Source organism: Callithrix jacchus, chromosome X (assembly GCF_049354715.1).
Source record: "Callithrix jacchus isolate 240 chromosome X, calJac240_pri, whole genome shotgun sequence".
NCBI classification, from domain to species: Eukaryota; Metazoa; Chordata; class Mammalia; order Primates; family Cebidae; genus Callithrix; species Callithrix jacchus.
In genome coordinates, this window is record NC_133524.1 from 100,858,150 (window position 1) to 100,882,524 (window position 24,375).

Below are 24,375 nucleotides of genomic sequence, written 5' to 3' on the forward strand. Positions count from 1 at the left end.
TCTGTTAACCAAGCTCCCCACCTCTGTTTGAATTACTATTGCTTCATAATAAACCAATCCAAATTTTAGTGGCAATAAACAATCATTTTACTTTGTTCTCGGGTTCTGTGGTTTAAGAATTGAGACATCATGGAGCAGAGATAGTTTGTTTCTGCTTCATGATGTCTGGGGCCTCAGCTGGGAAAACCAGAAGGCTGGGGGCTATAATCATTTAGCAGCTTTCATTCACAGGCTACCGGTTAATGCTGGCTATTAGCTGGAACCTCAGCTAGGGCTGTTGATCAGAGGACCTATAGGTGGCCTTACCATAGGCCTGGGCCTTCTCACAGTTTGGCAGCCTCAGGGTAATCAGACTTTGTAATGGCAGCTCAGGAGTCTAAAGGTGAATGTCCCTGCAGGTGAGCCAGAAGCTACATTGCCTCTTATAGCCTAGCCTTAGAAGTCACAGTCTCACTGCGTCCTATTCTATTAGTTAATATAATCAAAGTCTGCCCAGATTCAAAGGAGAGGAGACATTTGACCCTACTTCTCAATGGAAGGGTGGCAAGGTCACATTACAGGAGAGAGTGTGGGATGAGAGGTACTATTGTGGTCATCTCTGAAAAATACAATCTGCCACTTTCTCCCATGTACTTCTCATGTTTAACTATACTTTGATCTGATTTTTTAAGGAAAAATCACCTCAGGAAACTAATATTTTAACTGAGGCTCCTAAGCTCTGTTAGAAGGCAACCAGAAGGCCAGGCACAGTGGCTCATGCCTATAATCTCAGCACTTTGGGAGGCCGAGGCAGGTGAATCACTTGAGATCAGGAGTTCAAGACCAGCCTGGCCAACATGGTGAAACCCCATCTTTACTAAAAATACAAAAATTAGCTGGGCATGATGGTGCACACCTATAGTCCCAGCAAGTTGGGAGGCTGAGGCAGGAGGATCTCTTGAACCCAGGAGGCAGTGGCCGCAGTGAGCCAAGACTGCACCACTGCACTCCAGTCTGGGCGATAGAGCAAGACTCTGTCTCAAAAAAAAAAAAAAAAAAAAAAAAAAAAAGGAAGGTAACCAGATGCTTTCATCCACATCCAGTCCCAAGCTTTCCTGTTCAGCACATCTCTTTATCTGCTATAAACGACTCTTGGCAGAAAGGAAATCTGGCCTCCAATAGGCTGCTGGACCCAGCACTGGTCACTCAGGAGGAGAAAAGCAGCCACTGACATGTGGCAACTGACCTGGCTCTTGCAGCTGGGCCTTGGTGTTCTCCTGATGAACACAAACGATTTCATAAACCGCCACTATCAGACAAGGCTACTATGTGACCACAGTGGCCAAGAAAAAAATACCACCTCATAATTGTATCTGAAGAAACAAAACATGAACTTTGACCAAGCCACAAAAATGACCACTCTGCTATCCTGGCTAACAGTAACTGTTGCTACTTTACCAATTAGCCTCCTTGTGGATAAGATTCACTAAGACACCCAATCACAGAATTATTCCCATTTCCTAACAGAGTCCAATCCAGAGCAAAGCCACGCTTCTCTAAATCTTCCTCAAATTAACCTAACACAGGTTCAAATCCCACAGTAAGTCCTTTCTGACACCTTCCAACAGAGAAGCACCACAGTGCCCATGGTATACGCTCTCCCTCCATTGATGCACTGAGCAATCAACCCAACCTGTTCAACCACAGGTGTGTTTCCGGTGGTCTTGGGCTAGAGGACACTGACAACTCCTCTAAGGACCTTGCATAAGAGAACTCATTTCTGGCAGAGGTCACTTCCTGTCCCCTGAATTCTAGCTTTCAGTCAGACTTTCAACTTGGCTCTTTTACATTGCAGTTTTGGCAGACAATTATATAAACTCCTTAGACTGCCAGAGCTATTAAAATACCCCTAAAGTGATATATACATATACATATACATATACATATACATATACATATACATATACATATACATATACATATATATATCTTAAATATATGTGTATATGAGGTCTGGTCACCCAGTTTTCCTCCTCATCACCTTATCAATTGCAGAAAAGTTATTCCAATAACAGTGGCAATAGCTACCCTGTTCCCAGCACGGTCACAGGACCTACAGGAAACCAGGCTTCACACACACAGGGTGCTTAAGCCTTTGCTTTGGGAAAAGCAATAGGTAGGCACAGGATATCTCAGTTGCAGATCCCAGATTCACAATCCTATTTCTGCCACCTCCTCCTCCTCCTCCTAGAGGGTTATTCATTTTTCTCCTAATCTTATTTTGTAAAGAAAAAATGTGACATTATGATAATTACCCTTTTCCTCCTCCCCTTAACAGTTCTCACTTGCTTGATGCAATGACTCTTACCCTCAGAAAAACAGCTCCAAAGAAAACACTGACCTCCATAGCCTAGTAGTTCAGTGCCAGACCAGAAACCCCACCCCACTTCAGGTAAGACACACAAACTGATTTAAAGTTTAGTTTAAAAAATCAGCTGTAGCACACAGAATATATGGACTGGAAACAATTCCATCTGAACTTGGACTCTGGAGTAATTGTGTTTGGTGCTCTGACACCCATGGCCCAAAATTCTTCTTCACAACCATCTATTTACTCTCAGGGTCCCTGAGATACTGGATGTTCGTGCAACAAAATTAAATCATTCCTACTCAGGCATCATTTAGGAAATGGAGCTGCAGAGTTCAAACTTACATAGGCTTCTTTTATCTCCTCACATTTCACGGAAAATAACACTGTCTGTAAGACTAGGTGTGGATTTAGGCAGAGATGAGAACTAGAGTGGAGGAGAAGAAAGTGCACAAACATAAGTGAGAAGCTCACCAATTACATGCAAAATTTGATTAATTTTCAAGACTCATGTGTGATTGTCCTGCTAACTCCTTTGGAATATTGGTATGATAGAGAAGAGATTTCTTTTTTTTTTTTTTTTTTTTTTGAGACCAAGCTGGAGTGCAATGGCACAATCTTGGTTCACCACACCCTCTACCTCCCGGGTTCAAGAGATTCTCCTGCCTCAGCCTCCTGAGTAGCTGGGATTACAGGTGCCTGCCACCATGCCCAGCTATTTTTTGTATTTTTAGTAGAGATGGGGTTTCACAATGTTGACCAGGCTGGTCTCGAACTCCTGACCTCAGGTGACCATCCGCCTCAGCCTCCCATAGTGTTGAGATTACAGGCATGAGCCACTGCACCCGGCCCGAGAACAGATTTCTGAAACATCCAAGGCACTGGCCATCTTAGCACCTTGCTGGCCCCTACAAAGATTCAAACAGACTCAGGCCAGTTCATATGTACTTTTTGGTTGTCTTTTTATGTGTGTCTGAGTATTTGGTTTCAGTTTTCATTTATTTTCTTTTGTAACTGGCCTAGAGAGATTTGGGATGAAGCATTGACAAGAGTCTAGAAGGATCAGTGACATTTCTGAAAATGTGTCCTAGCTTTTTTCAGGTGCATGGGAGGTGGTTTGAAGGGGAAATATAACTGTGGACTGCCACCCTCCAGGAGACTGTTTAGGGCCAACCCCTAAAGGAAGGCTTCAAATTAAGCTCTAACACAATGAGATTTCTGATTCTGTGTTCTAGAAAAAATAAAATGATTACAGTCACAACTTGCATAGCAACAGGAATATATTCTGAGAAATGCATCATTAGGCAATTTCATCATGAGAACATCATAGACTGTACTTACACAAACCGAGCTAGAATATGTGTGTGTGTGTGTGTGTGTGTGTGTATGTATGTGTATTACTTCTCATATGGAAAACCAAATGCCCCAGCACCAATAATGAATATCAATCATTACCCCAATCAATCTGCAATGTCAATATCAAGTGCTATATATCAGGTTTCTATATATACTCCATTATAATCTAATGGTATTACCATCATATATGTGGTCCATCATTGATCAAAATGTCACTATGCAGTGCGTGACTGCATTCCTTCTAAGGGGAGGGTTTTATTGGTGGGGGGAACTACCTACCAATTCCGACTTCTTATACTAATCTTTCTCTGTCAATTAGATTGTCACATGGTCTTTTAAATTTTTAACCTCAAACATAATTTGTTACCAGAAATTAGGAATGCTTCATTTTTTGTTGTTGATGACACAGTCGGGGTATGAGTTCCACTGTAAATAACTACTTGAATATAAATCAGCAAGGGATTTGAATAGAAAACAGCTACTTTGTGTCTTTAAACAATTTATGATATAAGTCACTGTGACAAATACAATGGAAAAAAACAGATTTGCTTTGTTTAGTTCAGGAAGATGATCTTTGCTCGACCATCCAGGACATACAAACATAAAAACAAATCCATTTTATTAAAGATTTAAACATATGACCTGAGACCATAATGCTACAAGAAGCAAACCTAGGGAAGAAACTACAGGACACTGGTCTGGGCAATGAATTTTGGGATTTGACCCCAAAAGCTCATGTAACAAAAGCAAAACTAGACAAATGGGATGACATCAAACGAAAATGCTTCCACACAGCAAAAAAAACAATTAACAGAGTGGAGAGACAGCCTACAGATTGGGAGAAAATATTTGCAAGCCATACTTCTAATAAGGGGTTAATGTCCAAAATATATAAGGAACTCAAACAACTCAATAGCAAGAAGACAAATAATCTGATTAACAAATTGACAAAGGACCTGAATGGACATTTCTTAAATGAAGACACACAAATGGCCAACAGGCATCAGAAAAAATGCTCAACATCACTAATCGCTAGGGACATGCATATTAAAATCACAATGATATATTACTTCACACCTTTCAGAATGTCTATTATCAAAAAGATGAAAGATGTCAGGCCAGGATATGGAGAAAAGGCAACCCTATACATTGTTGGTGGGAATATAAATTAGTACAGCCATTATGGAAAACTGTATGGAGGTCCCTCAGAAAACTAAAAATAGAATTACCATATGATCCAACAATCCCACTTCTGGGTATATATCCAAAGAATTTGAAATCAGTATGTCAAAGAGAAATCTGAACTCTCATTTTCATTGCAGGATTTATCACAATAGCCAAGTTATGGGATCAACCTAAGTGACCATGGATGAATAGATAAAGAAAATGTGTGGGGAGATCCAAAATAGCCAAATAGGAACAGCTCTGGAGTGCAGTTCCCAGGGAGAACAATGCAGAGGGTGAGTGATCACCGCATTTCCAAATGAGTTTTTACTGCCCACAGACCAGGAGATTCCCAGGCCAAAAAGAGCCATGAGTTTCCAGCATGGCTGTTTGAGCCAGGGCCACAGGTTTCCACACCAAAACTCACACAAAATCTGGGCAGCCATTTCAACTGGTGCCTGGAAGACCTGGGAGACAGAGTGGTCCATTTAACTGAAAAAGAGGGGGCTGAAACAGGGAGCCAGGTGATCTGGCTTGGCAGGTACCACCCCCACAAAGACCAGCAATCGGAAGCACTCTGGATTCAGAGTTTTGCAGCAAGTGCAGCTGGATCTGGGACAGGCCAGCTCAGTGGGGGGAAGGGCGCCTGCCATTACCAAGGCAGTCCACCACTACCAAGGCAATCCACCATTACCAAGGCAGTCCATCATTACCGAGGAAGTCCTCCATTACCAAGGCAATCCAACATTACTGAGGCAGTCCACCATTACCGAGGCAGTCCAGCATTACCAAGGCAGTCCACCATTACCGAGGCAGTCTGCCATTACTAAGGCACACCACCATACCAAGGCAGTTCTAACTGTACCTCTGTAAACAAAACCACAAGGAAGTTTACACAGCAGCTAGGTAGAACCCGTGGCGGCTCAGCAATGCCTCTGCTGGCAGAATGTGACTAGACTACCTCCTTGCTGGGCAGAGCATCTCTGAAAAAGGGCAGCAACACGTCAGGAACTTATAAATAAAGCCGCACCTTCCCAGGACAGAGCACCTGGGAAAAGAGGCGGTTATGAGTTCCACTGCAGCAGACTTAAAAGTACCTGCCCAGCAGCTCTAAATGGAACAGTGGAGCTCCCAGCACAGCACTTGAGCTCCTATAATGAACAGACTGTCTCCTCAAGCAGCTCCCCGACCCCCATATATCCAAAGAGACACCTCATAAAGGAGAACTCAGGCTGACATCTGGTGGGTACCCTTCTGGGATGAAGAGAACAGAAGAAGAAACTGGCAGCAACACTTACTGTTCTGCAGCCCCTGTGGGTGATCCCCAGGCAAGCAGGGTCTGGAGTGGACCTCCAGCAGTCCTGCAGCAGAAGGGCCTGATTGTTAGAAGGAAAACTAAAAAACAGAAAGGAATAGCTTCAACATCAACAAAAAGGATCAGCTCAGAGACCCCATCCGAAAGTCACCAACTATAAAGACCACAGGTAGAAAAATACATGAAGATGGGAAGAAACCAGCGCAAAAAGGATGAAAACACCCAAAACCAGAACTCCTCTCCTCCTGCAAGGGATAACAACTTCTCACCAGCAAGGGAACAAAGCTGGATTGAGAAAGAGTCTGATAAATTGACAGAAACAGGCTTCAGAAGGTGGGTAATAACCAACTTCTCTAAGCTAAAAGAACATGTTGTAACCCAATGCAAAGAAACTAAGAACCTTGAAAAAAGGTTAGATGAAATGCTAACCGAATAAACAGCTTAGAGAAGAATATAAATGACTTGATGGAGCTGAAAAACACAACACAAGAACTTTGCAAAACATACACAAGTTTCAATAGCTGAATCAACCAAGCAGAAGAAAGGATATCAGAGATTGAAGATCAACTCAATGAAATAAAACAAGATGACAAATTAGAGAAAAAAAGAGTGAAAAGAAATGAACAAAGCCTCCAAGAAATGTGGGATTATGTGAAAAGACTTAATCTGCGTTTGATAGGTGTACCTGAATGTGGCAGAGAGAATAAATCTGAGCTAGAAAACACTCTTCAGGATATTATCCAGGAGAACTTCCCCAACTTAGCAAGGCAGGCCAACATTCAAAAATCCAGGAAATACAGAGAACACCACAAAGACCTTCCTCAAGAAGAGCAATCCCAAGGCATATAATTGTCAGATTCACCAGGGCTGAAATGAAGGAAAAAATGCTAAGGGCGGCCAGAGAGAAAGGTCGGGTTACCAACAAAGGGAAGCCCATCAGACTCACAGTGGATCTCTCAGCAGAAACCTGACAAGCCAGAAGAGAGTGGGGGCCAATATTCAACATCCTTAAAGAAAAGAACTTTCAATCCAGAATTTCACATCCAGCCGAACTGAGTTTCATAAGCAAAGGAGAAATTAAAATCCTTTAGAAACAAGCAATTGCTGAGAGATCTGTCACCACCAGGCCTGCTTTACAAGAGCTCCTGAAAGAAGCAATAAACATGGAAAGAAACAACCAGTAACAGCCACTCCAAAAACGTACCAAATGTTAAAGACCATCAACACAGTGAAGAAACTGCATCAACTAATGGGTAAAACAACCATCCAGCATCAAAATGGCAAGATCAAATTCACACATAACAATATTAAACTTAAATGTAAATGGGCTAAATGCCCCAATCAAAAGACACAGACTGGCATATTGGAAAAAAAGCAGAAGTTGCAATCCTAGTCTCTGATAAAATAGACTTTAAACCACAAAGGTCAAAATAGACAAAGAAGAGTATTACATAATGGTAAAAGGATCAATGCAACAACAAGAGCTAATGATCCTAAATATATGCACACCCAATACAGGAGCACCCAGACACATAAAGCAAGTTCTTAATAACTTACAAAGAGACCTAGACTCCCACACAATAATAGTGGGAGACTTTAACAATCCACTGTCAATATTAGACAGATCAACGAGACAGAAAATTAACAAGGATATCCAGGACTTAGACTCAGATCTGGACCAAGCAGATCTAATAGACATCTACAGAACTCTCCACCCCAAATCCACAGAATATACATTCTTTTCAGCACCACATTGCACCTACTCTAAAATTGACCACACAATTGGAAGTAAATCACTCATCAGCAAATGCAGAAGAATGGAAATCATAACGAGCAGTCTCTCAGACCACAGTGCAATCAAATTAGAACTCAGGATTAAGAAACTAACTCAGAACCGCACAACTACATGGAAACTGAATGGGCTCCTGAATGTTGACTGGATAAAAAATGAAATGAAGGCAGAAATAAAGATGTTCTTCGAAACCAATGAGAACAAAGACACAATGTACTAGAATCTCTGGGACACACTTAAAGCAGTGTCTAGAGAAAAATTTATAGCAATAAATGTCCACGTGAGAAGTGAGGGAAGATCTAAAATCGACACCCTATCATCAAAATTGAAAGAGCTAGAGGAGCAAGATCAACAAAACTCAAAAGCTAGCAGAAGACAAGAAATAACTAAGATCAGAGCAGAACTGAAGGAGACAGACATACAAAAAAAAACCTTCAAAAAATCAGTAAATCCAGGAGCTGGTTTTTTTTTAAAGATCAACCAAGTAGACAGCCTACTAGCCAGATTAATAAAAAAGAAGAGAGAAGAATCAAATAGATGCAATAAAAAATGATAAAGGGGATCTCATCACCCATTCCACAGAATATATATAAACTACCAACAGGGACTACTACAAACAACTCTATGCACATAAACCAGTAAACCTGGAAGAAATGGATAAATTGCTGGACATTTGCACCCTCCCAAGCCTAAACCAGGAAGAAGTTGAAACCCTGAATAGACCAATAGCAAGGGCTGAAGTTGAGGCAGCAATTAACAGACTACCAAAGTAAAAAAGCCCAGGTACAGATGGGTTCGCAGACGAATTCTACCAGACATACAAAGAGGAGCTGGTACCATTCCTTCTGAAACTATTCCAAATAACCCAAAAAGAGGGAATCCTTCCCAAATCATTTTATGAGACCAACAGCATCCTGATACCAAAACCCGGCAGAGACTCAACAAAAAAGGAAAACTTCAGGCCAATATCCATGATGAACACAGATGCAAAAATCTTCAATAAAATACTGGTAAATCAATTGCAACAGCACATCAAAAAGCTTATCCATCACGATCAAGTAGGCTTCATCCTGGGGATGCAAGGCTGGTTCAATATACGCAAGTCTATAAACGTAATCCACCACATAAACAGAACCAAAGACAAAAACCACACAATTATCTCAATAGATGCAGAAAAGGCCTTCAACAGAATTCAACAGTGCTTTATGCTAAAAACTCTCAACAAACTAGGTATTGATGGAACATATCTGAAAATAATAAAAGCTATTTATGGCAAACCCACAGCCAATATCTCACCACTCCTATTCAATATACTATTGGAAGCTCTAGCCAGGGCAATCAGGCAAGAAAAAGAAATAAAGAGTATTCAATTAGGAAAGGAGGAAGTCAAATTGTCTCTATTTGCATACTAAATGATTGTATATTTAGAAGACCCCATCGTCTCAGCCAAAAATCTCCTTAAACTGATAAGCAACTTCAGCAGTCTCAAGATACAAAATCAATGTGCAGAAATCACACTCATTTCTATACACCAATAACAGACCAACAGAGAGCCAAATCAAGAACAAACTCCCATTCACGATTGCTACAAAGAGAATAAAATACTAGGAATACAACTAACAAAGGATGTAAAGGACCTCTTCAAGGAGAACTGCTAACCACTGCTCAAGGAAATAAGAGAGGACACAAACAGATGGAAAAACATTCCATGCTCATGGTTAGGAAGAATCAATATTGTGAAAATTACCATATTGCCCAAAGTAATTTATAGATTCAATGCTAAACTCATCAAGCCACCAATGACCCTCTTCACAGAACTGGAAAAAAAATCACCTTAAACTTCATATAGAACCAAAAGAGAGCCCGCATAGCCATGACAATCCTAAGCAAAAAGAACAAAGCAAGAGGCATCACGCTACCTGACTTCAAACTATACTACAAGGCTACAGTAATCAAAACAACATGGTACTGGTACCAAAACAGAGATATAGACCAAGGAAACAGAACACAGCCCTTAGAGGCAATACCACACATCTACAGTCATCTTATCTTTGACAAACCTGACAAAAACAAGCAATGGGGAAAGGATTCGCTGTTTAAACAAGCATGGGAAAACTGGCTAGCCATGTGCAGAAAACAGAAACGGGACCCTTCCTGACACCTTACACTAAAATTAACTCCAGATGGATTAAAGACTTAAACATAAGACCTAACACCATAAAAACCCTAGAAGAAAACCTAGGTAAAACCATTCAGGACATAGACATAGGCAAGGACTTCATGACCAAAACACCAAAAGCATTACCAGCAAAAGCCTAAATAGACAAATAGGATCTAATTGAACTCCAGAGCTTCTGTACAGCAAAAAAAAAAAAAAAAAACCAAAATCATTAGAGTGAACCAGCAACCAACAGAATGGGGAAAAAAAATTTGCAATCTACCCATCTGACCAAGGGCTAATATCCAGAATCTACAAAGAACTAAAGCAGATTTAAAAGAAATAAATAAACCAACCCATTCAAAAGTGGACAAAGGATATGACCAGACACTTTTCAAAAGAAGACATATATGAGGCCAAACAAACATATGAGAAAATGCTCATCATCACTGGTCACTAGAGAAATGCAAATCAAAACCACATTGAGATACCATCTCGCACCAGTTAGAATGGCAGTCATTAAAAAATCTGGAGACAACAGATGCTGGAGAAGATGTGGAGAAATAGGAACACTCTTACACTGCTGGTGGGAGTGTAAATTAGTTCAACCATTGTGGAAGACAGTGTGGCAATTCCTCAAGGACCTAGAAATAGAAATTCCAGTTGACCCAGCAATCCTATTACTGGGTATACAGCCAAAGAATTATATATCATTCTGTTATAAAGACACATGCAGATGTATGTTCATTGCAGCACTGTTTACAATAGTGAAGACCTGGAACCAAGCCAAATGCCCATCGATGATAGACTGGACAAGGAAAATGTGGCACATAGACACCATGGAATACTATGCAGCCATAAAAAATGATGAGTTTGTGTCCTTTGTAGGGACATGGATGAATCTGGAAACCATCATTCTCAGCAAACTTTCACAAGAACTGAAAATCAAACACCACATGATCTCACTCATAGGCGGGTGTTGAACAATGAGAACACATGGACACAGGGAGGGAAGCATCACACACTGGGGTATGTTGAGGGGGCTGGGTAGGGACAGCGGAAGATGAAGAGTTTGGGGAGGGATAACATGGGGAGAAATGCCAGATGTGGATGATGAGGGGATGGAGGCAGGAAACCACATTGCCATGGTATGTACCTATGCAACAATCCTGCATGATTTGCACATGTACCCCAGAACCTAAAGTACAATAATTTAAAAAAAGAAAATGTGCTATACATACACAATGAAATATTATTCAATCTTCAAAAATAAGGAAAATCTGTCCATTGATGAGCCTGGAGGACATTACGCTAAGTGAAATAAGCCAGGCACAGAAAGACATACTTCATGTTCTCATTTGTATGTGCAATCTAAAACAATGGAACGCACAGAAGCAGAGAGCAGAATGGTAGTGATATTTCAAAAATTCATATTCTAAAATAGAGAGTACATTTCAAATATTATCACTACAAAAAATGATAAGCTCCATTTTGAGTCATTTTGTGTAAAAAATAATATTTTAGGTGATGAGTTATTTAGCTTGATTTAATTAGTCCATATTATATACATATAGCACCACTTTGAACTTGACAAATGTATACAATTTGTTAATATACAATATTAAACAAATATAAAAAGATTTTCTAAGCAATGTCAAAAAAAATCAATTTTATTTCATATCTACTATGTTTGAATTCAGACATACATGCCTGACCTTTAGGAGTGTGCCTAGCCTTCCCTACAGAAGATATTCTTTTTTTTTCTTTTTTTGAGACAGAGTCTTGCTTGAGTGCAAGTCGCCCAGGCTTGAGTGCAATGGCACAATCTCAGCTCACTGCAACCTCTGCCTCCCGGGTTCTAAGGGATTCCAGGCGATGTTATTTGATTTATTGTCAACTCTGTTTAGACCTGCAGTTCTCCAAGTATGGCTCCATATCCAGGAGTATCAGCATCTCCTGGGAACTAGTTAGAAATATAAATTCGGGGGTCCAACCCTGACCAAATGTAGTGGCAACTTTGTGGATGGGACCTGGCAATCTGTGTTTTAAGAAACCCTCTGACTCTGATTCACGTGAAAGTTTGAGAGCCACTGACTTAGACTGCTATACTGTTGTTTCTTCGGTAAACAAAGAGGCTGCTTTTCTTGTTCAGAAGCTTTAAAATATTGCTTAGGATTTCTGGTGGGTGCACAATTCCCTGCTGTGAACTGAGCTTGCTGGAAAACTGGCACTGCATTGTAGTCCTACCCAGAGCTTGCAGGCTTCGCTCTCATATAAGACTGATTCTTCCAGAGGGGCCTGGAAATACCACTGTGATGGGCAAACGCTCTTACCAAAAATAAACTAGTTGTGGGGACCCGGCACGGTGGCTCATACCAGTAATGCTAGCACTTTGGGAGGCCAAGGCAGGTGGATCACTTGAGGTCAGGAGTTCGAGATCAGCCTGGCCAACATGGTGATAACCCATCTCTACTAAAAACATAAAAATTAGCCAGGCATGGTGGCGGTTACCTGAAATCCCAGAACGTGGGAAGCTGAGGCAGGAGAATCACTTGAAACTGGGAGGCAGAGGTTGCAGTGAGCCGAGATCATGCCAGTACACTCCAGCCTGGGAGACAGAAGGAGACTCCCTCTCAAAAGAGAAAAGAAAAGGATAAAAAAACCAGTTTGGGGCCTTAAGTGTTACTCAGTTCTCCAAGTAGCTGAACTTGACCTCAACAGAGAGGAAAAGTGCCTGGAGAAAAATTGTGCTTCATTTTTGCCCTGCTTATTTTGTCTTCAAAACATATGTTAAATCACCACATCAAACAGCCGTCCCAGATCTCAACTCCCAGGTGAGTTCGGTCGCCCCCGGTAGGTTTTCATAACACAGGATCTATCTCTGTCTCCTTGTATTGGAATTGCCTGTCCCCAAATGCAGATAGCAACCGGCAGGCTGTAAATGTCGAGGAAAAAGCCTAATTCCTTTCCTCGTCCGGGGCCTCGAATGTAGTACCCAGCACAGAGCAGGTACTTGGTATTTTGGTAAAGGAAATCAATCAACGCATCAATAGCAGAATCTGAAACCAGGGACCTAGATCTTTCCAATAAAATAATCTTGCCGAGATGTGACTCAGATGTATTGGTGTCCGGCAGACAACACGTTTTCGCCCTGATTTTATCCTCCATTCATCCATTTGCCGCCTCCCCCTTAGACCCCGCCTGTTACCGACTACAAATAACCAGTAGATTCACACATCTCAGTATCAACACACATCACAGTTGACACGCCCCTTAATCCTACAACTACGCCATCAATTGTCGCCGCCGGGTCCGTCTGCTTGTCAGTTCCCCCTACTCCTCATTCCCTCGCAACTTCCGATCCCCTATCACTTCCGTTCTCATTTGCCCGCTCTGCTGGAAGTGGGATGTGTCTACTCCCTCAGCCCATAAGAAGTGCTACAAACCTCCGCCTCACTCGCTGTCCTGGCGGCGGCCGATGGCCCCTGTCCTGTGGCCTCGAAAAGCAGCGGCAGTCGCAGTGACAGGACCGTCACCCATCCGCTGCCCTCACTGAGGCGACGCACAACGACACTCCCACAATCCTCTTCGCTTCCGCTCCCTCCATTCCTACCCACCCACCCCCGCCGGCCAGGCCCCCACATTAACCCCTTCGCGACCACGTGGTTGGCCTGTCTGGTTGGGAGAGCCAGGCGACTAATCTGGTAAAGAGACCAAAAAAACAGGTTAAAAAGACTTAAAAGACTTAGTCATCTATTGGAACATTTCCTCCGTTTGTAAGTTGTCTTGCAAGCTTATCAATCATTCTCAAATAGGAGCTTAACTTGTTTGGTGAACAGTTCATGATGATGCCTTCAAGCTGCTAGACCAACACAAACTCCGAATTTACAGTTTCTGACCTTTCACCTTAAACGTGTGCCCTTTCTACCCTCCATTCCCCATCTCCTTTGGTTCTTGTCTGACTTAACTGCATGTGTAAAGAGCACAGACTTTAAAACCTTAGCTCCGACGTTCAAATCCCCACTGTACCAATGTCTAACCACGGCATCTTGGGCAAGTGATTCAAGCATGCTATTCCTTGGCTTTCTCATCTGTAGAATGGGTATGATAATAGTACTTACCTCCAAGGTTGCAGTAAAAATATTAAAATTTCACATGTGAGGAGCACCTAGAACATTGCCTGGCACAGAGTTAAGCAGTATTTTGAAACGGAAATTATAATGATTGAATTTAATCTCACCTAAGACCTTCTGGCTAATAATAAGAAATGATAATAATCATTTCGCCTGGAACAGAGGGGACTGCCCTTTTCTCTCCAGGCTGAGACAGTAATACCTGACTCAAGGGACTGCTGATATGGAAATTACTACCACTCTGGCTGGAGTCAGAAGAGTATATTAAAGAGTCTCTTTGTACTGCTCTAAAATAAGCAAAATCCAGTGTTTGCGATTCTGTGGACAAGGCACTTATGATAAGTGCTTTAAACCCATTTTGTTGTTATTGCTTCATCCTCACAAGAACCCATTGCTGGTAGTTAAGTGTATAACCCTTTCCTGTCCCCTTTGTTTGCTTAAAGCAGCTAAGAAAACTCAGATTAGTCAGATTGCATATAAATCAATAGCTTGCCCATGGTCACAGAGCTAATAACAAATGCAGCCAAGACTTAAACTCAGACACATTCAGATATATCCTGGTGTCTCTCAAATATCACTGAGAAAAAGGCCACCTTAAATTCTTTTTAAGTGCTCTGTCTCCCCCAATTACCCACCCCAAGAGTTGCCTCAGTGCCCATACAGGAAGATGAGGTTCTCTTCAGAAGCAGAAGGGCAGCCCCTAGTAAGGCAAAGATGTCTCCCTTGAAGGCTGCCAGCCAAGGAGGTGACTATTGTAGGAATTGGCATAACCAGCTCACTCATTGCCCTCAACTGTGCCACACAGGCCCCATTACTGCCTATAGTACTAAAGGCCACAGGGGATAAAGATACAGGGCCTTCACCTTACCCCACCATTCTGTAAAGCTTGGATATTAGCAAAGATCTTGCTTATTTTAGGACAGTACAAAGAGACTGGTTAATATACTAATCTGACTCCATCCAGAGTGGTAGTAATTTCCATATCAGCAGTCCCCAGAGTCAGGAATTACTGCCTCAGCCTGGAAAGAACAGGGCAATCCCCTCTGTCCCAGGTTAAAACAAAACAGGAATTTCCTCTATTCCTTCAGAGTGTATAGTACCCAAGATGTTGTTATGCTTGCTCCACACCCACCTACTCTCACTTCCCAACTTATTATCAGGTGGTCCACAGTGGTTTTTTCAGGGGAAGGATTGGGATGGTGAAGGGACTAGGGACGAAGGAGAAGGTAAATCCCCAAGTTTGCTGAAGGTAAATGAAGCACTGCCTTCTCCCTACCTCTGTACCTCTTTTGTAGCTCCCTGACCTTCTTTTTCACTTGGCATTTCAGAAGTCATCACTGCAAACCTAGGAAAGCCTCTCAGACTTGAATTGCAGACGAATCAGCTTGTCTTTTATTTTTTTCCTGAACACCCAATGACAGTGCACATGTCTGGGCTTGGCTAAATTTGAAAACAAAAAGGACAGAGATTGTATGGGAAGACATTTTACATAATTTTCTTCATTGTTTCTAACTGTCAAACTATTAGAAAATGTCAGTGTAAGGGGTAGAGCTGTGAGAAGTCGAGTTTCAGAGGCCAGGAAAGAGAAAAATCCTGGTGCAAAGTAAAAGTGTGGGCAGAGGAAAGACAAGATGACGAGAGTGTCTCTAGGGCTAGTAGAAATAAACAAATGGTGGAGATTGGTGAGTGGGTCTCATACACAAAGAAACCTTGCCCTTTTAGCTCCTTTCACCATACACACCATATCCCCATTCCACAGACTTCATCTGCCCTAAATTCTCCTAACCGATCCAGTTCTTTCATTGCTGGGCATCTTGCCCTAATGGCAGAATTCAACACCAGCTACTACTGCTAAGCAAACCAGGTAGTTGAGGGGAGAGGATGTTCGTAAACCCAATGTTAGAAAGGGAGATGTGTTCATAGCATCCCTAGTTGTACTCATAGCATATTTTTAGAAGCCATGTTCTACACATATAATTTAAGTATTCAGGATCTGCAGTGCTTTCTTCAGTATGTTTCAGTTATTTGTTTCTTAAGAGCTGTTCCGGAGTCCTCAGAAGCTGTGAGTATTAGCTGATAACTACAGCTGCTTCCTTCTCTGGAGAATTACACTCTGCAGAAGAGATTCATTGCCTGGGGGATTGCAGTCTAATACCCTCAATCCCTACACACATACCCCTGCACCCTACAAGCAATGACCGACTGATGATAAGGGTACAAGAGTATCTTGTCTCAAGGTTGACCAATTCCGTCATGCAAATCCTACCCCAGAGCTCCTCCTGGCATTAGGATAGACTTGTTTCCAGCTGACTTCTCCAACCTTATCCTGCTTCTTTCACTCCTCTACTGTTGAGAGCACTCACTCTAAATCACTTGCCCAAGAATCATGCCCCCCTCAGGCTTTGCTTCTAGGGAACCCTAATCCTCATGCTTAGCTCATGTTTGTAAAGGATTGTGTCCCTCTGTTGGCCCCCTGTTGCAGGCAGAGCCATCATACCCATCTCTGGGGAAGTCAGGAGTGAGTTACGGTGTAACTGGATAAGATCCCTCAAGTCAAACTTGAACATGTATCATAACTCAGATTAAAATGAGATCTAGCCTATTCCTGAAATCTACTGTCTTGGTGACACCAGCAGACTACATTCTATCAAATTAGAAATGAAGATATATTTGTTTTTGCTTCATTGTAGAAAAATTCTTATATTTTTATTAAAAAGAATTATGTGGCATTTGTTTAAATTTTAGTTAGATTACAATTATTTTGTGATAGACACTGCTGTAATAGCATGAATCTCTATCAGCTGTTGGTTGTTATATGTCTGTTAACTGTAAACTCTGTGTTATCAAAGATGATTAAAGAACGAGCCCAATGTTAGATACATGATAAGGATGCTCCAATTAATCTAGAAGTATTAAATAAAAGAAACAACAACAGACCGGATTATCAGTTTGGAAATAATAAAAACATATCCTAATTTAATAATTATATGATTCAGAAAACATATTGAATCATCGTTACAAACCTCAGTTACAATATTGTAAAAGCGTACAAGTACTAGTTAAGAGTAATGTTCAGATTGAAAAAACGTTCAGGATGAAAATGACCATATTGTTAAAACATACATTTGTAAGGATGAAAATTTCAAAACGTCTAGCATCTCATTCAAATTCTTCCTCCAAAATATATATCCTATTATTTATACTTTTATAGTCAGTCATTCTAATTTCAGTTAACTAAATCCATTCTTCTAGCTACAATAAAAAACCAAGATAATAATTTTCACTGGGATTAAATAACTTCTGTTGTTGAGGGGAGAGGATGTTCGTAAACCCAATGTTAGAAAGGGAGATGTGTTCATAGCATCCCTAGTTGTACTTATAGCATATTTTTAGAAGCCATGTTCTACACACATAATTTAAGTATTCAGGTTCTGCAATGCTCTCTTCTTAAATGTAACTTCTTTATTGTGACTTCCAGCTACAATAAAAGAACCAAAAGAACCAAGATAATAATTTTCACTGGGATTAAATAACTTCCACCTAAATAAAGACCCAATCATATTTGAAAACCCATTTCTGAATATATTTTAATACATTACTTTTGCTATAACCTTTTGTAATTGGTTCCTTTTATTATTTTTACACACATATATTTATTATAGATAATTTATTTTTATTCCTTTTATGCTATTTAGCAAAATATATGATCATCTTCCTCTCTACAAAAAATCAGATTGTGGAGGGTCTTTTAAGTGGTTACTTTTGATTTGGTAACAAAAACAAACATTTTCATAAGAACACATCATTAAACTTAAAAATTCATACTGATCTGAAAAATGTTGGTTGTTTCTGAAAAGCCCTTTCTACATTAATCAAATAAATTACAATATTTATAAGTCTCATGGAGTGTTTAGTTGTGTACAAGATTTTCATGCATATGAAAGAATATACCTACTTGCTTAACACACGTGTACATCAAAGAGGAGATATGACTTTATCTGTAACAATGGTTAAAAAAGGGTTTGGTAAGAGCAATTGAAGAATGGTGAGTTACCCCATTCATTAAAACTTTTAAAGTACTTAAACATTATACTGAATAGAATTTTACAGGGGAATGTATCTTATGTTCTTTTTAAAAGAAAAAGAAAATTATACAAGGACAAATATAAAAATGTTTTGATAGTTTCCTCGGTTGATATTTCTCAAAAATTTTTTTTGTCATCAACCCTTAAGGGTGTGAACAAAAGTTCTTTGAAAAGGAATTTGGAGGAAAGAGACTTTATTTCATTGAACAGTTTGCAAACAGGTTTAAAATGAAGGTGTGTTCCAGAGAACAAAAAGAGGGTTTGGGTTTTATTGCAAAAGTTCACACCCAGGTTCCCAATTACATCCATTTATGCAAATGAAGGATACAAACTGCCATTTATGCAAATGAAGGATACAAACTTGCTCAGTTCTAATTGGTGGAAGCAGCTGAGCCCCCAATTAGTTGATATGGCTGAGCTCTGATTGGTTGATACAGCTGAGTTCTAAGAGTCCCAGAGTTAAAAAGGTGAAGTGTTTTTAGGAGCTCAGAGTAGGTAGGTGTATGACCTCTAGTCAGCAAATGGCTGTTTGGCTCTTTTTCTCAAATTTAGGCCATTAGCATTTCAAGATCCATCTTGAATGATTGGCTTTTTCTGGTTCACATTTGTTCGCAATGGTTTCTATGATGTATATGATTAATATCACACCATTTATAATCAAAAGTATTTTCTAAGTCCATCATCTATCTTTGAAATTCACCAGTTTCACCATAGGAACAATCCATAATTTCAGTGTCACAATGTTTTATCTAAAATGCCCATCTTTTGTTGGCCTACTCTTCTAAAAGCCCAGGCCAAATGTCACTCACTGTAAAGCCCTCAATAATCTTTCTCCCAAGCCAAGCTCATCCTTTCCTTAAATGTGCACTGATCTTTGACAAAGGAGCAAGGGCAATACAATGGAGGAAAGATAATCTTCAATAAATGATGTAGGAACATCTGGACATCCACATACAAAAAGAATGGATCTAATTCCTACATCCTTCACAGTACGTCCTGAAAGACCTACCACCTCTTCAATGGAAAGCATCAACAGTTTACACCCTACAATTCTCTGAATTCCTCCCCTCAAAATCCTCACCTTGCTGCTTCCACCAATCCTGGATTATTGTAAAATAATTCTTACCCAATCTTAATCAAGACCCCACATTGAAATATCCACCTTAAATCAAACTTCCAGTTCTTAATAAATTCTAGCCAGAAATTACCCTCTGAAACATTGCCAAAGCTTTGTGTAAGTGGAGGTTTTCCTTGCCAAAATAAGTAAGAACCTCAAGCTTTGTTTTATCAGCAGGTTTTGTTGGTGATACTTGACTTAGCTAAATACACACACACAGACACACACACACACACACCTTAAGCTCATTAATCACATGAAAAAAATATAAGGGTTAGACCACCAATTATGGGGTCAAGTGCAGTATATTTCTATCCAGTGGTAAACAAAATGATAAAAGTTAGTTGACAAATCTCAATACTACTCAGTCTCTCCTGCAGCCATCAGCTCTCTGTTAGGTAAATTATACATCTGAAATTTTCAAGGCAGATTGCCCCAGGTTTTGCTCTCATGCTCAGATCTTCAGAGAAAATAAGGAACTGCCATATCCACCCACATTTTCAGAGAAACAGAAAGTAGAAAGGATCTTGCAGAATGGAAGGGAGAGATGAATTGGGTAAATCCATTGAGGTGAACTACACCCAAGGGACAAACCAAGCAAATCAAGGTGAGACAAGTAGGCAGGATGCCCAACAGTCATGAACTCTAATGATTAAGAACTTGGTTAAGATGTATTAGTCCGTTATTACCACATATTTAAGTAAACATTATATATACAGTGCACAAACTCTATGTATCAAGAGTATCTATGTATCCATATCTATGTCAGTATTTCTTACTGAGAAATATATGGAGGGACCTCTTTTTTTTTGAGACAGAGTCTCACTCTGTGGCCCAGACTCACTGCCTCCACCTCCCAGGTTCAAGCAATTCTCCTGCCTCGGCTTCCCAAGTGGCTGGGACTACAGGCATGTTCCACCATACCCAGCTAATTTTTGTATTTTTAGTAGAGACGGAGTTTCACCATGTTGGCCAGGCTGGTCTCGAACTCCTGACCTCAGGCAATCCACCTGCCTCGGCCTCCCAGAGTGCTGCGATTACAGGCATGAGCCACTGCGCCTGGCTTGGGACTTCTTCTTTTTTTTTTTTTTTTAATTCTCTCAGACCCAAGCATTTGTGTAAATTCTTTTTATACTATTTCTTAAATGTAAACAAACATAAAACGAAATATAAACTCTGCATGTTCGTAAAGCTCTTGTACAAACTTTACACCAAACAAATTTACAAATTGTGCACAAACTTTTTTACAAAGTCAATGTTATGTGGTATATATAATGAAACAAAACTGCCCTAGAAACGTGAACATGCTGCTGACTGGCAAGCATATGCTCTTGGCCTTCAGCATGCTTGTAAGTATGTCTTGGGGTTGACTCCACTTTCCCATCACTTTCTTCTTTTTAGATTACTGCAACCCTTCATTTGTATAGGAAGATGCCAAGTATGAAGTTCACCTCATTTGTCTTTTTACTAGATTGTGACAATTAAAGTAGTATTACCTTGTGTTAATTCATTGTGAAAATAAACTCAAAAACGTGTCTTAATTATGTGGCACCAGTTAGTTATCATGTGGTCATACAGATACTTCAGAATATGCTTAAAATTAAACACAAAAGTAAAACACATACTTGTAGAAACCTCACAGACTCTATCATTAGACTGCAGTTTAAAAAACACTCACCTTTTATAGTATGTGTAAAAAGCATATATATTTAAATTACACTGCCAGGTGTGGTGGCTCACACCTGTAATCCTAGCACTTTGTGAGGCTGAGGCAGGTGGATCACTTGAGGTTAGGAGCTCAAGTCCAGCCTGGCCCACATAGCAAAACCCCGTTTCTACTAAAAATACAAAAATTAGCCAGACATCATGACACATGTCTGTAATCCCAGTTACTCGGGAGGCTGAGGCAGAAGAATGGCTTGAACCCAGGAGGTGGAGGTTGCAATTAGCCAAAATCGCCCCGTTGCACTCCAGCCTGGGTGACAGAGCAAGACTCCGTCTCAAAATAAATAAATTAGACTATTTTGTTACCTTTCTATTAACAGTTCCTGGTGCTATTACCTGAGTACCTGCATTATCATGCAGCATTTGACTCCTGTTTCTTTTGGATAATCAAGTCTCCTGTTTGTGGGGACTAAGCCATGGCTCATTCAGCCTCACTGGCCTCAGACCCCTGGGGATTGATGAATTAGGGACCATAGGCCAAACCATCATCAGCCTCACTTCCACAATTTTTAAATTGGTCAGCCCCATTGTATATTAATGAATGATTCATTTTGAAAGTACACAATGCAACATACCTTCTTGCAATGCCAAGGAAAGAAAGCAGGCATGAGCAACAGTCAAACAACCAAGTAACTGAAGCAAGATAATGAATACATTTTAAAGGCACGGTTAAGGAGCTGTTTTCACTGTAAGGTGCATTGGTAGGCCATGGCACAGAGTTTAACACTGAATGGGCTTGTTTCAGTGACAGTCCCCCACTTCTCCTGCTCTCTTTCTCTTTTTCCTCCTTCCTTCTTTCACCTTTCCTCTCATTTCCACCTATCTTGGTTCTCTGCTTTCCTGAAGGATGAATGTAATTAGTTTTTCAATAAAGGTAAATATAGTTAATGCAAATAATTACTTTTATGGAAAAATTATGCTCACATGAAAATGTGTTTCCTTTTATAAATTAGTATTAGGTAGTTTTAAACATTGACTTCTTCGGGCAAAGCAACAAATTAGCAATCTTGGGTTTTCCTCTGAATATATATTTTTTAATTTTATGCATCCAAGAACAGGAACCACTTGTCCAGAATACAGAGAAGAGAGATGAGATAAACAGGAAAGAACAGTATATGACACCTAACAAGTTGATTTAAGTTGAACAAGTTAAGCTCCATAATATATTTTCTACCGGAGAGAGGGGGCATATTAGCAGGAGTGCCTAAGTCTCCTTGGGGAGTCAGGGAAGGCTTCACAGAGGAGATAACGTTTGAGCTGGAGTTTGAAGGATTAGCAGGGGAGAAATGGCAGGGCATTCTAAGCAGAGTGCCTAATACGAGCAAAAGGCGCAGAGCACAAAAGAGTACTACGTGTCCAGCAGCTCTGAGTAGGCGAGTGGCCACAGCGCAGGGTTTTTGTTGTTAGGTGATCAAGGGTGAGGCAGGGACTATTTTTTCCTACTTGGACGATTTCTCCTACAACTCATTGCACGGTTCTGGGCACACACACTGCTGGAGCTCAATAAATACTTGTTGAATTTGTACAGGGTGATCGAGTGCGCTGGGAACCAGGGCATCTGGATACTTTCTCACGCACCCGCAGTGTGACCCTGGCCAAGTCCCTTTTCTGGGTCTGCGGTTCCTTCTTAGTTATCAAGTGCGATAGAGAAAGCGGAGGAGGAGGTTGGCCAGAGACGCCGAGCCCTTCCAGCGGCCTGAATCCCTGATTCGAGGCATAGAGGGCGGGGCGAGCCGCTTTGGGCTGCGGCGGGCGGAGGTTCAGTTCCTCCTCCAGTCCAGTAGGGGGCAAGGGAGCGGCTTCTCGCTGCCCTTCTCCTGGCCGGCGCCGGGCGGACTGCTGCAGTCGCGAGGTGCGAGCGCAGTGGGCGGGGCACGCCTGGCCGGGACGGGCGGCGGCGCTGCGCTGACGGGTTGAGTCGGGCGGCGGCGGCGGCGGCGGCGGCGGCGGCTGAGGCTGAGGCTGCAGAGGCCACCGAGGCGCTAACTGGGTGGCCGGAGGGCCGCTGTGGCCTCGAGCAGACTCTTCGCGCGGCCCCGCACCACCCCAGCAGCAGCGGGCCGCGTCGCCCAGCCTGCCAGTGAGCTGCCGCGGGCACACCCCGGAGCGGCGGCGACTGCGGACAGGTTAGAGTGGGGGCAGGGGCGGGCGCGGGAGCAGCCCAGGGCCAGAGAGGGAGCCCAAGCCAGGCTATCTCCAACCATGTCCGACGAAGCCTCGGCCATCACTTCCTACGAGAAGTTTCTAACCCCCGAGGAACCCTTCCCGCTCCTGGGACCCCCTCGCGGGGTGGGCACCTGCCCGAGCGAGGAGCCAGGCTGCCTGGATATCAGCGACTTCGGCTGCCAGCTGTCCTCCTGCCATCGCACCGACCCGCTCCACCGCTTCCACACCAACAGGTACGAACCGCAGCTGAGGGCAGGGGTGGATTTTCCACCGCTGGTCGCCCCCCGGCTCCTGGTCCTTCTTCGCGGGCTGCGCTTCCAGTCTCCCCCTCCCCCACCTGCCTTTGACCAGCGCTCATTCCCGGGCTCCTTCCCTGTCCCCCATCCGTATTTTCTCCCCTGACCTCTGATTTTTCTTTTGACCGGTGTTTCACTCTCTTTTCCTCATTCATCTTCTGGCCATAGCGACTCCTCCCTTCCCTACCTTCTTCCTCCCTCACTTCCCTTCCCCCACCTGTATCCTACGAACTCCAAGCCCCCACCCTTGATTGTTAAATACGCCCCGGTTTCCATCCATCTGCAAAAGTTTAACCCCTTCCATTTCCGGTACGCTGTAGAGGAATTTGGATGGCCCCAAATAAATCCATAGATCTTTTGAAAAGTGGAGTTGAAAGGTGGCACGTTTAAAGCTAGAAGCTTTATTTTCCCAATGTTTAACCTGTCTCGTCTTTTCTCCCCCTCCCCTCCTCCACCACCCCTACCCCATTTTTTTAGTTGAGCGCTAGGAAACTAGTGGATTCTCTCTCTTTTTTTTTTTCTCCTTTATTAACTGTTTGCCTTAGCGCTTTAGGCTCTGCCAAAATGGGTAAGCTTAAATCTGGAAGATTCCTTCATATGACGTATCCTTTAATTTGCTTCCCCTTTGAAGGGAGAGAGGCTTAGGCTGGACTGCCTTACACAAATTTATTCAGAGAGTGTATCTCCTGACTGATTTCAGTAGAAGGTAGTGTTCTGGAGA

The 24,375-nt window shown here is 41.9% G+C and overlaps 2 protein-coding genes across 6 annotated transcripts in view; one reads left to right on the top strand and one right to left on the bottom strand.

Annotated features, from left to right (window-relative positions):
• SLC25A53 (solute carrier family 25 member 53) overlaps positions 1–13,710 on the bottom strand; it is a 59,646-nt gene extending 45,936 nt beyond the window's left edge. For 3 of the 4 annotated variants that reach the window (XM_035287756.2, XM_078363359.1, XM_035287750.3), the window contains exon 1: positions 13,579–13,710. The gene's annotated coding sequence lies outside the window, so the exon portion shown is untranslated. Of the gene's footprint in view, positions 1–12,643; positions 12,741–13,578 lie in introns of all 4 variants that reach the window. The other variant, XM_054251552.2, reaches the window with a different exon arrangement.
• A 9,406-nt stretch (positions 13,711–23,116) lies between these two features.
• Positions 23,117–24,375, top strand: part of FAM199X (family with sequence similarity 199, X-linked) — a 31,445-nt gene continuing 30,186 nt past the window's right edge. For both annotated transcript variants that reach the window (XM_002763140.6, XM_008989711.5), the window contains exon 1: positions 23,117–23,591. In XM_002763140.6, the coding sequence (XP_002763186.1) occupies positions 23,395–23,591 (197 nt within the window). In that variant the 5' untranslated portion in view covers positions 23,117–23,394. The remainder of the gene's footprint in view (positions 23,592–24,375) is intronic.